General features: G+C 45.4%; 1 protein-coding gene and 1 pseudogene across 1 annotated transcript; one reads left to right on the plus strand and one right to left on the minus strand.

Annotated features, from left to right (window-relative positions):
* Positions 1–8,865: 8,865 nt before the first annotated feature.
* LOC136652907 (olfactory receptor 14J1-like) lies at positions 8,866–9,822 on the minus strand. The gene has a single exon (XM_066629830.1). It carries the CDS (start codon positions 9,820–9,822, stop codon positions 8,866–8,868), a length of 957 nt encoding a protein of 318 aa, XP_066485927.1.
* Positions 9,823–10,288: 466 nt separating this feature from the next.
* LOC136654608 (5S ribosomal RNA) lies at positions 10,289–10,404 on the plus strand (annotated as a pseudogene).
* Positions 10,405–11,660: the final 1,256 nt, after the last annotated feature.

Raw genomic sequence — 11,660 nt, forward strand, 5'->3', positions numbered from 1 at the left:
AAGCACTGCTTCATGTTACTTAGAACTGGTCCTTTTCTTTCAACTTTCATCATCTAGTTCTCGGCCACTTAGTCATAATAAGCTCTAGGCTGGTGCATCAGATCAGAATATTCACCCAACTCTGCTGCACTGGTGGGGTCACTGGGTCAGAAAGAGAAAGATCTAGATACACCTTCAGTGGCATCGCAGGTGTGTGTGTGTGTATTTATGAATAAAAGCACAATGTTATATATCATTGGAATAATAATTTCATGAAGAACATTATGAAACAAACCATGTTGAATTATCTGTATTCTGTCATACATTAAGGCCAATTAATCTGAAAAAGAGAACACAACTGCCTTATGTAACAAAAAGTGGATTTACTAAACTCAAAACTGATCAATGAGACTAATTGTTGCAAGAGCCTATGAGGTGTTATTGTGACTCAGCAGGCAACCAATAAGGTGTTTATATGCAGAGATGGGCAAGAGTCAAGTTATGAGTCTCCACCCCCTTTAACCTGACACAAAAAGGAGCCCTAACAAGCAGGTCAGTTGACACCCAGGGCCCATCAATTGTTGTCACCCCATAAAACATCATTCATTCCTTCCTTCACATTTTTATACCACTTTTCCTCTAAGCAGCTCAGGGTGGTGTGCATGGTTCCTCTCCTTATTTTGTGCTCACAACCCTGTGAGGTAGGTGAGACTGAGAGATAGTAATGTTCATGACAAGAAATGAATAATAATAATGGTCAGAAAATAAATGCAGTGAATATTTCCCCACAAGCAACACATGAAATTCTGCATCAAATGGTATATAACATGATGGTATTATTCCTAAAAGTCATGATTTCTAGAATTTTGGTCACTAGGGTGTCACCCACCCCCCACTCCCCCGAGGATGTCTCATTGACCTGTTTTGAGTTAAGGCAGTGGTTCTCAAACTTTTACCACTGAGACCCACTTTTTAGAATGGCAATCCATCCAGGACTCACCAGAAGTGATGTCATGACTGGAAGGGACATCATCAAGCAAAATAAAATAAATAATTAAAAAATTAAATTAAACAAAAACAAATAATTAAATAAGGGGTAGCCAGCCCTGTTTCGTCAAGTGACTTTTCTCTGTAGCCTGTCTGCTATAACACCCCCCCCCCAAATAGTGAGATTTCCAGCCCTCCCCAGTGCCCAGTTCAGTGTAAGTTTTTATATTTCAAGCATATCACTATCAGGACCCATCCGGCTTTACAAGTCTAAAAACAAAGAAAAATGGACCTTACCAGCTCAAGCCTCTGTTCTATTCTTGCTCCAGCAGGTCCTCTTGGATCTATCCCACCAGCCCTCCAGCAGTGTGCTACTTGGGCTTTCCCAGAGCATGTTTTTCTGCCCTTTTGCAGCAGTTGCCACCAGTAGAATGTGCAGCCTGCTGGCAGCGAGGCCCAATGGCAGCTATTTTCAACTACTGTGCTGTATAACCATGTGCTGTGAATGCTCCGCAGATGTCCTGTGAAAGTCTAGAGGAAGATCATTGGTGGAGTGTGAGGGAGAGTAGAACCATTGTCATTCTGCACTCAGCTGCTTTTGGGATTGGGTGTGTGATTCCATTTAAGCTACTATTCATGTTTGGTTTGTTGTTTAAGCCTTTATCAATACTCATTTTTTAAATGATCCAATATATCACTAAAAAATTTATGGTGTACCTTGACCGTTGTAGCATCTCATCAGTGTGCCGTGATATGAAAATTGCAGCCCAAATAGATTGGGCCATAAATTGACAGTCAACTCTGTGTATATCCTATTGCCATTTTTTAAAGTTTAGAGCAATGCTAAACTTTAAAACCTTTTTCATGCCACAACCCAAACGAACAAACAAATGAATAAATTGAGGGCCCACCTGCCAATTCTGCTCCCTCTCTGGGTCCCCTTCCCCCCCCTTTGCGCATGTGGATAATTGTGTAAAATACATGTGAGTGAAGTCATTTTTGTTTCTGTAAGTGACAGGCTTTGAAAGGTTGCCGTGAACTCCAAATGAGGCTTCACGATTCCCTTGGCATCACAACCTACAGGTTGAAGAACACTGCTTTAGAGTAAACTACATAGTATGCTGCTGCCGCAATGCAAGCAGCGAGGTTAGGGCTTGTTTGGCTTGGCCTGGAACAAGAGAGTTTCCTTCCCAGTGCAGAGACTGGAGGAGGGATGGGAGCTGGGTGGTCTCAAAGGGTTCTTAGGGCACCAGCACCCAGCCCTCTTCCTCCTTTGCACGTGGGCACAGTACTAATTTTTTAAAAGTCTACACACCTAAAATCCAATATATGAAGGTGACATGACATCATGATGTCACCATATTTCCACCTGAATTTTGGGGGAGCAAAATGCTTGGTGGCTGTGACTACCAGCCAGTTTAAAATGGTCTGCCTTCTCTGTACCTGGAAGATGACATAAACACCACTCACCCAAGGGGTGGGGGGATGAGACAACACTGCCAACGATCAGCAAGCAACTGACTTTCAAATTGTTGCAGTCATTCTCGTGCCTCCTGAAGATAATGTTACTGGGTCTGCATTTCAGAACACGTTAGTATGCACAGACAGAGGACACTGATTCCATCTGCTGGAACCGTGTGCTATGGCCAATGGCATAACTCAGCAATGGTTCAGTGGGGAAGGAAGAAGGAGTGAAGGAGACACTGCAGCAATACAATATTTATTGTGGGGATGATAATAGAAATGTTCGGAAGGAGCACTGTAACGCATGTATGTGCCACGCACATAGACCCACAGGAGAGAAATTTCAGAGGCACTAAACATGCAATCAACTTCTCTGCATATGAGATGGGAGCAGGTTTTATGGTACAGTAGTAAAGCTGTGCCTAACACCAAGTCTGTGTGCAAAGTGTTGCGGGAATCTAGGGCTAGATGGCCAAGACTAAGTCAATGCAGAGAAAGACCTTTCAGGAAATCCACATGCTAATCTGTCAGGAAAGAAGAGATGAAGCTCTTTTTCTGGGCGATTCAGCAAGTTCCAAGGAGGCACATGCAAGAAAAAACTGGCCAGCAAGTGTGGGGTTAGCGGCTTTTGGTTGTGCTTGGGGAAGGGTAGCATAGAAGAAGGGAAGAAGGCTAGAAAGAAAAGGTTTAAGTCAGTTGATTTTGTCACTCTTGTTGTGACAGGACAGAGTTTCGACCTGCTGCTCAAAGGACCTCCTGATCTTCTGAAAAATATAGGTAGATATATACTGTGATGAAAACTCCCTTCCCCACCCCCCTCTCTCTCCCTGTCTCTGGTTGCTAGAAGATGGGTTAGAAGAACCAGGACTGCTGGAAACCTGCCTCCCCTTCCCTTTCCTCGGGCAGACCAAATGCACTCTGCATTAAACGTAATCACCAGAACAGCCCAATCCTGAGCTGCCCGGCACACAGAGCTATGATGCCACCAAAATGACTACCCGGCACCCTGAGTGTGTTGGGCAGCTACTGCTGCCTCCTTGGGAGAAGGGGACATTCATCCCCTTCCCCTGTGTAAGGAAAGTAGCCCCACAATGGGGCTACACGATTCTGCGCAGCTATCAAGCGGGCACAGAGAAACTGAGTTCTGTGTCGAGCCAAGAGGGCTCGCTCCAGTGCTAAGCCCCATAAATGTGCCTTAAGACATATTTGTGACAGTGTACACTGGCAGTAAGCAGGCGTGCACATCTCAGGATTGGGCTCTAAGGCAGGTACATCTTATACTTTTTTAGGGCAAAGAAATTTATCTTTATTACTCCTTTGTATGCAATATTGCTATCTTTGTTCTTTCTGAATAAAGCTAAGATCTTTTATTGAAAGCTATTTCTCTCAGTTTTTTCTTTGAAGGAAAGGGATTCTCTGCGTTATGCCAATTTATTTATCCAGTCATCAGATCCCATGTTCCAACAGAGCTGTGCAAAATTCCCCTTAAAATCAGCTCTTTTGGTAACAATGCTGCACTGCGGTTGAGGTTATGCTGCCAATGCCCCAGTATTCAAGGCTCGTAGGCCAGATCTGAGGGGTGGTTGTGGCTTAATCCTCCAGGTCAAGACCAGGGACCAGAACAACTGGTATTTGTATGCTGCCACGATAAGCCACACTCTGCAAGCACACAGCAGCACACCACACACAAAGAGGGGCTTGTACCATGCAACAAGCAAATGGCATTGCACCATGCCACATACCGGTGGAAATCAGCTATAGAACATTAGAGAACATTCTCCTTATTAAAATTGTGATCTCAAATAGGAACTTCTAAATAGGAAATATATTGGCAACCTTCAGTCTCGAAAGACTATGGTATCGCGCTCTGAAAGGTGGTTCTGGCACAGCGTCTAGTGTGGCTGAAAAGGCCAATCCGGGAGTGACAATCCCTTCCACACCGGGAGCAAGTGCAGTCTGTCCCTGGTCTGTCTCCCTGGCTATGGGCCTTCCTTCTTTGCCTCTTAGCCTCAGACTGTTGGCAAAGTGTCTCTTCAAACTGGGAAAGGCCATGCTGCACAGCCTGCCTCCAAGCGGGCCGCTCAGAGGCCAGGGTTTCCCACTTGTTGAGGTCCATCCCTAAGGCCTTCAGATCCCTCTTGCAGATGTCCTTGTATCGCAGCTGTGGTCTACCTGTAGGGCGCTTTCCTTGCACGAGTTCTCCATAGAGGAGATCCTTTGGGATCCGGCCATCATCCATTCTCCCAACATGACCGAGTCAACGCAGGCGTCTCTGTTTCAGCAGTGAATACATGCTAGGGATTCCAGCACGTTCCAGGACTGTGTTGTTTGGAACTTTGTCCTGCCAGGTGATGCCGAGGATGCGTCGGAGGCAGCGCATGTGGAAAGCGCTCAGTTTCCTCTCCTGTTGTGAGCGAAGAGTCCATGACTCGCTGCAGTACAGAAGTGTACTCAGGACGCAAGCTCTGTAGACCTGGATCTTGGTATGTTCCGTCAGCTTCTTGTTGGACCAGACTCTCTTTGTGAGTCTGGAAAACGTGGTAGCTGCTTTACCGATGCGCTTGTTTAGCTCGGTATCAAGAGAATGAGTGTCGGAGATCGTTGAGCCAAGGTACACAAAGTCATGGACAACCTCCAGTTCATGCTCAGAGATTGTAATGCAGGGAGGTGAGTCCACATCCTGAACCATGACCTGTGTTTTCTTCAGGCTGATTGTCAGTCCAAAATCTTGGCAGGCCTTGCTAAAACGATCCATGAGCTGCTGGAGATCTTTGGCAGAGTGGGTAGTGACAGCTGCATCGTCGGCAAAGAGGAAGTCACGCAGACATTTCAGCTGGACTTTGGATTTTGCTCTCAGTCTGGAGAGGTTGAAGAGCTTTCCGTCTGATCTGGTCCGGAGATAGATGCCTTCTGTTGCAGTTCCAAAGGCCTGCTTCAGCAGGACAGCAAAGAAAATCCCAAACAAGGTTGGTGCAAGAACACAGCCCTGCTTCACTCCGCTTCGGATGTCAAAAGGGTCTGATGTGGAGCCATCGAAGACAACAGTGCCCTACATGTCCTTGTGGAAAGATCTGATGATGCTGAGGAGCCTGGGTGGACATCCAATCTTGGGGAGAATCTTGAAGAGGCCGTCTCTGCTGACCAGGTCGAAAGCCTTTGTGAGATCTATGAAGGCTATAAAGAGTGGCTGTCGTTGTTCCCTGCATTTCTCCTGCAGTTGTCTAAGGGAGAATACCATATCAGTGGTGGACCTGTTGGCTCGGAATCCACACTGCGATTCTGGATAGACGCTCTCTGCAAGTACCTGGAGCCTCTTTAGTACAACTCGGGCAAACAGCTTTCCTACAACGCTAAGGAGAGAGATGCCGCGGTAGTTGTTGCAGTCACCCCTGTCACCTTTGTTCTTGTACAGCGTGATGATGTTTGCATCCCTCATGTCTTGAGGTACTCCACCTTCTCTCCAGCAGAGACAGAGGATTTCATGCAGCTCAGTGATGATGATCTCTTTGCAGCATTTTAGGACTTCAGCAGGGATGCTGTCTTTTCCAGGTGCCTTGCCAAAGGCAAGGGAGTCCAGGGCCACGTGAAGTTCTTCTAGGGTTGGTTCACTGTCAAGCTCTTCCAGCACAGGCAGGCACTCAATGTTGTTCAGTGCTTCTTCGGTGACTACATTTTCTCTGGAATATAGCTCAGAGTAGTGCTGCACCCAGCGTTCCATCTGCTGCGCCCGATCCTGGATGACCTCGCCTGTGGCAGACTTCAGAGGGGCAATTTTCTTCTGTGTTGGACCTAGGGCCTGCTTGATACCATCATACATCCCCTTGATGTTGCCCGTGTCAGCTGCTATCTGTATCTCGGAACAGAGCTGGAGCCAGTAGTCGTTAGCACATCTCCTGGCAGTCTGTTGGACTTTGCTGCGAGCAGTTCGGAGGACCTGCAGGTTGCGCTCACTGGGACAGGCCTTGTATGCTGCTTGAGCTCTCCTCTTTTCCTCAATGACTGGCGTCAACTCCTCAGAGTGGGCTTCAAACCAGTCTGCCGCCTTGTTGGTCTTCTTGCCGAATATGGACAAGGCGGTGTTGTAAACGGTATTCTTGAAATGTTCCCATCTGTTGGATGCGTTTGCGTCGGCCGGGCCTGGAAGAGATTCCTCAAGCGCTTGTGCAAATTCCTCCACTTTTCTCTGATCCCGGGTCTTGCTGGTATCAATGCGAGGTCTTCCTTCCTTTTTCGTGTGATACAGTCGCTTTGTTTGCAGTTTCACTCTGCTGCACACCAGGGAGTGGTCAGTGTCGCAGGCAGCACCATGATAACTGCGTGTGATCTTGATGCTGGGAAGGCTGGAGCGTCTGGTGAGGATCAGGTCGAGCTGGTGCCAGTGCTTTGATCTTGGATGTCTCCAAGAGACTCTATGTTGGGGCTTTGCGTTGAAGAACGTGTTGCTGACACAGAGACCGTGATGACAGCAAAACTCTAGCAGGCGTTGGCCATTTTCGTTCATCCTCCCAGTGCCAAACTGACCTAAGCAAGTGGGCCATGAACTGTTATCAGCACCAACTCTAGCATTGAAATCGCCGAGGATGAACAATGGCTCTTTTACAGGGATTTTCTTGACAGTGGTGGCCAGGTCATCATAGAATTTGTCTTTGGCTTCTGCTGGAGACGACAGAGTTGGTGCATAAGCACTGATGAGAGTGATAGGTCCTGCTGATGACTGGAGCTGCAGGGACAAAATTCTTTCACTTCCCACAGTAGGTGGGATGATGGATTTCAGCAGGGTATTTCTGACTGCAAAGCCAATGCCATGTTCCCTGGTTTCGTTTGGTGGTTTTCCCTTCCAGAAAAATGAGAAATTTCTCTCCTTGACAGATCCGGGGGACATCCACCAAAATTGAGTGTTGGGTGGGTTAGGACAGACAAAAGAAAATATTTCTTTACTCAGCGTGTGGTTGGTCTGTTACCCTGGTTACCCTAACCCTAACCCTGTTACCCTGGGGGCTGGGGGCTAAGAATAGGCCCTCAGTTTGGCTGTACTTGTCGTAAGAGGCTACTAAACAGCCACCGGGTAGATGGGACTCGTCAGCCTAGGAAGGCAGCTCATCTAAGAGAAGGAAACTCTGACCTCAAACCTCCACTGCCTTGTGGCTACATCCAGTTCTGGAAAAGGCTTCAGGAGTCAACCTCGATGCAAAATCAGGAGCCGGAGTCCCTTAGGCAGTTCATGGCTGAACACAGTCACGTTCTGGCAACTCCTGCGACGCCGCTGGAACCAACCGTATTGGCTTCTGCCTTTCCATTGGACCATTCCAGCGACGTGGAGAGGGGGGATTTGCTGCATGGGTAACAGCCTATCCTCCATACCTTCTTTACCCAGGCTTCGCACACTGGAGAGGACACTCCAACTTCGCCATACGGCGTCGGCACAACACGGGAAGCAGCAGTTTACTGGTTATAAGTCTTTGCTCGATTGGCGTAGAGCATGACGCCAGGGGCTGCTTCCGATGGTGGGAGAGATCATTGCATCTCATTGGGCAGCTACCGCCCGCCTTAAGCTGGGCAGTCCCCAGCCAGTAAGGTGTTGCCTCGCCACGGTCCGTTAACCTCATGGGGTGCGTGGGGTTTAGGGTGAAAACCGACAAGCGGATCGACAACTCTGCACCATGCAACAGAAAACAGAAAACCACTGCCCTAAAGCTGGGCACCTGGAACGTTAGGACAATGACACCTGGCTTCTCTGATGACCTGCAAGAAATAGACGACGCACGCAAAACAGCTGTCATCGACATGGAGCTGAGCAGACTGCAGATGGACATCGTCGCCCTTCAAGAGACTAGGCTGCCAAATAGGAAATAGGAACTTCTAAAACCTCATCACCATATATACAGGGTGACCCAAAAGTAGGTGGACAGTGTATATTGGAGGAAAATGATTGCAAACACCTGAAGTTTCAGAGGGAAGTTTTAAAACTGCTATAATTTCAGGCAGGCTAAAAGTAACCCAGACCTTTGTAGTTGCTGGAGTCTGAAATCCACTCTTCAATCAGAACTCATTGTCCACTCCTCCTTTCATCGGAATGCATCGCACACTTTTCTAAGAAAATCACAATTCCTAAGGATTTAATTCCCCAATTCTCCTATAAACTACAATTTCTGAACAGATATGAATGGAGAAATGAATTTCCATTCTAGCACATTTCTTTTCAAGGAGAAATGAATGAAAAAAAATTATGGGCACCTTGCTTTTCATTTTTATTGGTTCTGAGAACCAGTGAACACACCAAATTCATTTCTGAAAGTGTCACAGTCCAGGATCCCTAAGAAGATCCATTTCACAGCTTCACGGATGTGTCCTCATCGTCAACTACAACTGACTAACTGGAAAGGGAGAAGGAAGCACTCAGTTCTGTAGCTTCACCAAAATGTCCAATTGCCTCTTCTACACTATATTCTTAGATGCTCTGAAACCCAGCAGTCGTAGCACAGCATTTTTGATCTCCTTGTTTCTCATGCTGTAGATCACTGGATTCAGCATGGGTGGAACCACAGAATACAGAATAGTTATTGCTATATCAAGATGTGATGGATTGTCAGGAGGAGGTCTCAGGTCAGCAAAAACTGCACTACACAAAAATGTGGAGACAACAATGAGGTGGGGAAGGCAAGTTGAGAAGGCTTTTCTTCTTCCGTGCACAGAACGGATCTTCCGCACTGCACTGAAGATGTGCACATAAGAAAGAACAATGAAAATAAAGCAGCCTAAACACATGAAAATGCTGACTACAAGAACTCCCAGTTCAATTAAGTATAAGTCAGAACAGGCAAGCTTCAGTAATTGAGGGATTTCACAAAAGAACTGGTTGACAACGTTGGAGCAGAAAGGGCTTGCAAAAGTGCCAGTGGTGTGCAACACTGAATAGAGAAAACCAGTGATCCATACAATGGCAATTATTTGCAGACAAGCATTCCTGTTCATGATCATTTCATACTCTAATGGGTTGCAAATAGCTACACACCGGTCATAAGCCATGACTATGAGAAGGGCAAAATTGGATGCTAAAAAGAAGACGAAGAAGAGAACTTGAGCAACACATCCAGAATAAGATATGTGCCTGGTATTCATAAGGGAATTGGCCATGGATTTAGGGATAATGACCGAAAGAAACCCAATGTCTTGAATGGCCAGATTCATTAAAAAGAAGTACATGGGGCTGTGTAGGAGACGGTCAAGAGCTATTGCAGAGATGATGAGAAGGTTCCCTGAGACAATCCCCAAGTACAACAGCAGGAAGGCCGCAAAATGTAGAAGCTGCAATTCCAGAACATCTGAGAAGGGCAAGAGCAGGAACCCAGATGCTGAAGTTTCATCGGACATTTTGCACTTGGTCTGCTTCATACTGTAGACAGAAACAGATGGAAACTGTCAATGCTCATATACTGATTTAGTAATCTGTTGTTGATGATGATGAATGATGATTTCAAGGCTGCCAGATATTTCCTAGAATATCTGAATATTTCTTATAGAAATATATTTCTTATAGAATATAGAATATTTCCTAGAATATCCTCCACTTCACTCTTTGGTGCCAGATTTCTTGAGAACCCAAAGGCAAAGCTTTGCACTGAGACCTCCATGGCAACCTTACCTTAGCTCTGGCGGTGAATAGCCAACAGAGTGGCAGTTTCAGTGATCAGTCTGGCCAAGAGGGCTCTCTAATATCTGTGCACCCTTCACAACTTGATGCCCTCTGTATTCCCATTTCCAATATTGGCAGAAAAAGAATGTCCCTCTTTTTATCCCCCAAAACTTTATGGATACAACAAAGCATGCAATATATGATAGAATGTCCAAAGCCTCTTCTGGTTATGGGCATACCCTGCACATGCCCGATCTCGTCTGATCTCGGAAGCTAAGCAGTGTCAGGCCTGGTTAGTACTTGGATGGGAGACCGACTGGCAATACCGGGTGCTGTAGGCTTATACCATAGTCTTTTGAGACTGAAGGTTGCCAATCAATCAATCATCTTTCCAAAGGGATCCAACCTTTTATCATTCTTTACATTACATTTCCCTCCAATGACACAATCCTGATACAAAACAAAGTATGTTCATCCATTGTTTCTACATGATTTTCATGTGCAGCTTGCTGAATAGTCTCATTTCGTCTTAAATAAATGGAGAACAAAGACTGATTTCTCATGTAAAATTATAATACATATCTGTTTTTAAAAATACCAAACTGATAATGAAGAGGAAAAAGAAGATATGGTTACAGTCTTGGAGCACCTTATGTTACAGCACTGCTGAACTCAGGATGTTGAGTTCCATTGCAAAACTACTCAAGAATCACTAAAGTTGAACATGTACAAATTACTTACTATTTATCTTCATGTATGTTTGAATTTCCAGAAGCACCTTATTCTCAAGCCATATTGAAGTATTATTCCTATCCAACCACCAATGAAGATTTATTGAAAGGTCCACCTATTCTTTTCATGTTGTAGCCCTAAACAGCTCTGTCTACGATGGCAGCTAGAAGTTGTCATCCTGGGACAGCTGGTTATTAATATGTTTGGTGCTCCTAGAGACATGCTCCTAGAGACATGCAGAGAATTGTTAGCCTTCAGGTCTATACGTCTGCTAATATGTTGCCAGGTATTGTCCCTTGGTATACAAATGAAAGAACAATCATGAGAACTAAGTTGTCAATCACAATTGCAAATATAATTGCAGGCACTTCTCCAAGGAGCTCTACTAGTTAGTTTTTTGTGTGTAAGATTTATGGCTTCAGCGTTTGAAAGTTGAAGATGAGAAGTAACTCTATGTGTAAGCTATTGGCATTACTGAAAGCTTAGAGTATAAGTTCAAAGCCCATATTACATGGTATTCATAGCATGGTTTGCTTTGGCTAATTTTCAGTTCACAGCTGGTGCGCTTACAGATTCCACATTTTCTTAGAATCTATGTCTAAAACATCATCGTCATCATCATATAGTATTTCTATACCGCCTTTCTCACCAATTCTCACAATGAGTGAGAGTCTTACAGACCCTTGGTGGTACACACAGGCAGGCTGTCACCAAACCTCATCTTTACAAATGGAGTTTTTACAATTAATGTTCTATAAGGAATTAATAAGCCTATTTTACACATTTTAACAAAATACCAAAGAGGGTCCAAAAGTCTGGTGGGAAAGTGTTTAAGTGCCGTCCTGCTCATCAAGTGCATGTTTTT

Source organism: Tiliqua scincoides, chromosome 5 (genome assembly GCF_035046505.1).
Source record: "Tiliqua scincoides isolate rTilSci1 chromosome 5, rTilSci1.hap2, whole genome shotgun sequence".
In the NCBI taxonomy this organism is placed as follows: domain Eukaryota; kingdom Metazoa; phylum Chordata; class Lepidosauria; order Squamata; family Scincidae; genus Tiliqua; species Tiliqua scincoides.

Excerpts from the sequence above, each read along its gene's own strand:
- LOC136652907 (XM_066629830.1), bottom strand. The coding sequence starts at position 9,822 with ATGAAGCAGACCAAGTGCAAAATGTCCGATGAAACTTCAGCATCTGGG.